The 5,653-nt window shown below is 42.3% G+C and overlaps 1 protein-coding gene across 3 annotated transcripts in view; it reads right to left on the bottom strand.

The window, feature by feature from the left end:
- The window catches only part of LOC102385816, an 85,971-nt gene that overhangs the window by 76,048 nt on the left and 4,270 nt on the right, over positions 1–5,653 (bottom strand). For all 3 annotated transcript variants that reach the window (XM_025194896.1, XM_025194897.1, XM_025194895.1), the window contains exon 2: positions 5,065–5,157. In XM_025194896.1, coding sequence (XP_025050681.1) covers positions 5,065–5,154 — 90 coding nt within the window. In that variant the 5' untranslated portion in view covers positions 5,155–5,157. The remainder of the gene's footprint in view (positions 1–5,064; positions 5,158–5,653) is intronic.

The following is a 5,653-nucleotide window of genomic DNA, read 5'->3' as shown; positions in this document are numbered from 1 at the left end:
CACCAGGGCCCCCCTCAGCCTCCTCTTGCAAGGACTGAACAGGATCAGGTCCCTCAGTCTCTCCTCATAGGGCCTGTTCTGCTGCCCTTTCACCAAGCAGGTGGCCCTCCTGTGACCCCTCTCCAGGCTGGCCACATCCCTTTTGAAGTGCGGCGCCCAGTACTGGATTCAGTACTCCAACTTTGGTCTGGCATTGGTGGCTCATGTTCATCTTGGAGTCAATAATAAGATCCCTTTCCGCCTCTGTGCTTTCAAGAGGGAAACTCCCCAGCCTGTACGAATGCTGTGGATTCCTTCTCCCAAGATGCAGCACCCTGTATTTGTCTACATTGAACCCCATCCTATTCTCATCTGCCCACTTTTGTAGTCTGTCTATATCTAGTTGCAGCCTCTCTCTCCCTTCAAATGTGTCCACCTCGCCCCACATCTTAGCGTCATCAGCAAACTTGTACAGCGTGCTTTCCACCCCCTTGTCCAAGTCGCTGATGAAGATGTTAAACAGTGCAGGCCCAAGGACCCAGCCCTGAGGTACCCCACTGCTCACATCTCGCCAGGTTGAGTACACTCCGTCCACCACTACTCTCTGGGTGTGCCCCGTCAGCCAAGTTTTTACCCGTCCAACTGTGTAGGCATCAATGCCACAGTCGCTTAATTTACTGATGAGGATGGGGTGAGAGACAGTGTCAAAGGCCTTCTTAAAGTCTAGAAAGACTATGTCCACGGTAACACCATCATCCAAGGATTTAGTTACTTGGTCATAAAAGGCAAATCAGGTTAGTCAGGCAGGACCTGCCTTTGATGAACCCACGCTGGTTGCCCCTGAGCATGATCTTCCCTGCTGCCCCCCCCCAGATGTGCTCCCTGATGATTTTCTCCAAGATCTTCCCGAGGACCAAGGTGAGGCTTACGGGCCTATAGTTACTTGGGTCCTCCTTCCTCCCTTTATTAAAAATGGGGACCATATTAGCTAGTTTCCAATCCCCCGGCACCTGGCCAGATGACCATGAATGCTCATACAGCTGGGCCAAGGGCTCCACGATGACCTCTGCCAGCTCACTCAACACCCTTGGGTGGAGGGCATCTGGACCTGCAGTTTTTAAAGTGTCCAGCCCTTCCAGAAGATCCCTAACTACATCTGCACTGACCCAAGGCCTGATAGAGCTATCCCCGAGATTGTCCCTGCCTCTGGCAGGAGGGATGTCCCGGTCCCTGTTCAAAAAAAGAGGCAAAGAAACTGTTAAAAATATCAGGTCTCTCATCTGTAGTCACAAGGTTACCACTCGAGTCTTACAGGGGCCCTACATTGCCTGGTGCCCTCTTCTGGCTCCCAAAGTACTTGAAAAAGGACTTTTTGATGTCCTTAATCCTGGATGCTAGCCTGTGTTCCATCTCTGCCTTGGCCTTCCTAATAGCCACAGTGACCTGCCCATATTTAACATTTCTGAATTCAAGCATGCTCAGTGCAGATGTTGTCTCTAGACAATGTAGCTGCCAAACTCTAACAAGTGTCTAGAGAGCTGGGGGAAGATGACATTTTTCAAAATACTGCAACTTGGCCAACGGTATGTCTTGTCTCCCCACAGGGACAGCAAAAGGCAAATCCTTAAAATAACGGAAGACCTCCAGCTATATTTCATATCCTTGTTCTGCAGCAATAGTTTCCTTAGGGAAATGGTTATATGAATTATTTTAACTTGGGCAAAAGAATGTATTCTCTGGTTATATCCTTGAAAATGTCTGAATAATTTTGGCAGAAACTTTCAGCAAAGGGGTTGGGGACTTAATTCAGAGCAGACACATGGCCTGCAAAAATATGTCATTCCAAGTGGTTTAAGTACAGTACAGCAACATTACAGGCCTATGAAAACACGGGCCAATAATGGGAAACGCTGAGCCAACTTAGACCGTGCTGGAATATCTACTTATTAAAAAAGGACACGCACACAAAACCCACAACACATGAGCACTTCAGACAGTCATACCCTGATCCAGCCTCAATCAAAAATTTAAACAATAATAGAAACCGAATTTATGGAAAGAAGTTAAGCAGAAGGAACTGCTGAAGGGGAAGGGATGGTGTTCTCATGTAAATAAATTGTCAGAACACATTATCTGCTACAGCCCTTTGCAGAACAGCATGATTTTTTTGAGAGAAGTCCAGTGCTTGGATTTATAGCACTATAAACGCTTGCCAAATGCCCTAATAGCTCTCACATCATGCAAAGATGCATTCAGTTACAGATTATGACATACAGGGGAGACCTTAAAATTTCAAGTTATTTGTATCCCAATAACTGTGAGCAGTGCCCATGTTACCTCACCAGTCTGAGGAAAGGCTATAGTTACCACTGTTACTATGGCAATATTACGTACAAAGTACACAAGCAAACTGATGCTTTCATCTTCTGTCTTTGCACTGCCAATATACTCTCTCTCTCTCTTTTTTCCCTTGTTTTGAGGGTGATCAGCTATACAGGGGGCAGTGATCGTTGTTTCCCGAATTTTGCTTCATTGTTTTAGTATAATTTGAAAAGGGAGGAAGGGTCATGAAAACATCAGTCACCTAAAACATGGGACAGGCAAACAAAATATTCTTTTTCCCCCTTCAAAAGAGATTCAGCACATCTATTCTTCTTCGCAAGCCCAGCAAACAAAACTGAACCTCTATAGTCCAATAGAAGAATGCCCGGGTGGGAGCAAAGAAACATTTACACACCCCACTGTTGCCAAGGGAACAGCCCAAACATTCGCTTTTGGCATATTTATTAGGAATCACTCCCCTCCCCCCCCGGGCCCTTTGCTTCTCCAAAAAAAAGGATTCAGTCCCACATACTTAATGGCTGTGAAAACAGTCTGGTGCATTATTGCGAATGGAGGCATTATTGTTGCTATTCAGAACAAATTCATAATAATTCAAGATAAAAATAGCTAAATGCAAGAACAGATTTTCTGGGTGAGAACACAGTACCAGTATAAAACTTATTCAGCAGAAGACATTAGATTTACACCAAACTCCTGCTTACTGCTTTTCTATCCCTTTTCTATACCGTTACCAGTTAGCAATACTGGGTCCTTTATACTTCTGCTTGAAACATTTCCTTTTAACTGGTAATCCTTCAGTCCAGGAAGGGTGAGAAACAGGATCATTAACACCAAAAACCAGCCTTTCAGTTTTAAGTGAATATGCTTGGTTATCCAGGAGCTATAGGATGCATCAAAAAGGAAGCAGTATTAACTAGCCATTTCAGTCACTGCATTGTGCAATCTCAAGCCAGTCACCCATGTTGACCTGAAACATCTCATCAATAATATATTGATAACACTTACCTCACAACAAAGACTGTGAAATGTTGTTCATTTAAGCATGTAAAATGGGAAGCACTATAGGAGTGCAAAGTATTATTATAAAGTACACACTAGCACACAGGAATAGCTGAATTCCTTTATCTTTTTCATTTATTTAGGAAACTTTTACAAATTTGGGGTATTCTCTTGTGTAATTTGACAAAGTAATAAAACTTTATCAAGCACTCTCTTCCCCACTTCTCATGACTTCCAAGGTACTGAGCAATCACATTAAAAACTGTTTCTCTTTAGCAGTATAATTCTGTTATCATTTCAATTTGGATATTTTGGGGCACTGATTCGTATCCTTTTACTTGTACTCTATTAACTACTATATTATATAGATTTGATATTTTTAAACTAGTGTCTAGTGCATGTTCAGCTCATTTAAGAGTGAAGTTACATGTTATACTTAGATCATACTAAGGGCACTTACAACATGAGAATCCACACATTAAAACTCATTAACTTATTCTAAATACCCTCTGAGTATCTCACCACCTCAGGAAAAGTTTAACTCTGGGCCATGCTACATATCTACTGTTAGGGTAATTTCAGTTGGCTCTGAAGAGATAAAATGAGCAATCTGCAGTCCTCCAACATCCCAAGATGCACTCCTTCCAACTGCCCCCCTCCTCTCCCCCACTGCTCCACCTAAAGCAAGGATTGCACCTAGGTGTCTTGGCTTCTAGCCATGCCCTTGCTCCCCAGCCCTCTATTGGCAAGTCAGACTGAGGCAGGCAAGAAACTGTATTATCCCTTAACATGCAACTACTCACAGCATGTTCTAACTTTAACCACTTAACATTCAACAGATTTAGTATGGTCTCTAAGGGTAACGTGCAACTTTGCCCAAAGTAAGATTGCTTCATCACAGAAGGCTGGAACAGACTTTTTCTGTCCCCTGTGATGCCCTATGTAACTGTCAAGAAGACAGACTTCTTTGGGTCGCAGGAAAAATAAAGTGAATTGCCTAAGGATATAAAGTACAAGGAGAAAGGGGCCCACACCTCTTCCTCTGTTCCACAGCCTCATAAATGTAACTCTGGCTCCACATTCTCCCAGAATAAGGAAGTACTATACAGACACATGATTAACATATTATTTTAGGTTAAACCAACCAACATTCAGTTTCACCACTAACCATATCAGCAATGGAGATATGAACCAGAGTTCTGGAAAGACGACCTGTCCCAGAAGCACCAGAAGAAAAACTGATCCAAATAAAATAGTGGGAACAATAAAAAAGCTTAATCGGCATTACTCTGTAATCATCATTAACATAGTATTTCCATATTTAAGTTTCAGGACGTTCTATAACTAGGAAACTCACTTTGAGAGCTCTTCAGAATTAGAACTTATTAAATATGTCTCTGAAGGTGAAGATTAATTCCCCTCAATTCATATTACCAAATAATCTTCTGTATAAGCAATTAGTTAATGTTTTGCCCTTTCCTTGTTTGTTGCATATCTTTCACCTGAGTCAAAATTTGAGGGGAGAGGAGAGGGACCACAAGAACAAGTGCATTCTTTATCAAGATATATATAACAAACAAGAATACTAAGCCAAAAACAGAGAAGAGGATTTCATCAGCCTGGCTTACATATTTTATTCATGCTGGAGTAAAGAAATACTATCTGAGGATAAATATATACTGCTAACCTTATCACATTAAAAAAATACTCCATTCATAACAGTCTTTTCTAAAGAATGATTACCTCAGTTCTGCCAGGAAGTGCCTGATAAGTATTCAGAAGTGGAGGAAATGTACTCTTTTTATAATGTTGAAGCTGGTTGCTATGGCCCATTGTCTGTAACAAGGAAAAAAAAAGTAAACAACACTATATAAATAGAGGACAATATTGCTACATCTAACTCGGTTCAAGTCAAGTCAAGTCAGTCCCAAAGCCATTGCGAATGTTGGGGCACTTTAGATGCTGTGCATCATTGAATCTTCAGGCCAAGGGACCTGGTGGTGCCCATCTCCTCTCCAGGTATGGATGGCCATTGGTCTTCTTTTTAGTCCTGTTGGGTGTCCACACACCCTTCTCACCCAGGCAAGCCCAGGTGGGAGTGCCAGTTTAGTCGCCAACAACCTGACCATGGAACAGACTGTCCTAGTTTACATGGTACCAGATAGCAGACCAGGAGAGGCCTAGCCTGACAGCATCTAACTAGGTTAGAATTACTAAATGACAAAGCCACCCTTAAACATATTATGAAAGATTTATATTAAATCATAAATCTTACCATTTATTCAATTTGGCTTTTGGGGGGAATTACTCATCAGATAGTACACAAGTTAAC

Source organism: Alligator sinensis, unplaced genomic scaffold (assembly GCF_000455745.1).
Source record: "Alligator sinensis unplaced genomic scaffold, ASM45574v1 scaffold832_3, whole genome shotgun sequence".
NCBI classification, from domain to species: domain Eukaryota; kingdom Metazoa; phylum Chordata; order Crocodylia; family Alligatoridae; genus Alligator; species Alligator sinensis.
Note: the sequence above shows the minus strand (reverse complement) of the source record. Positions and strands in the feature narration are given on the sequence as shown.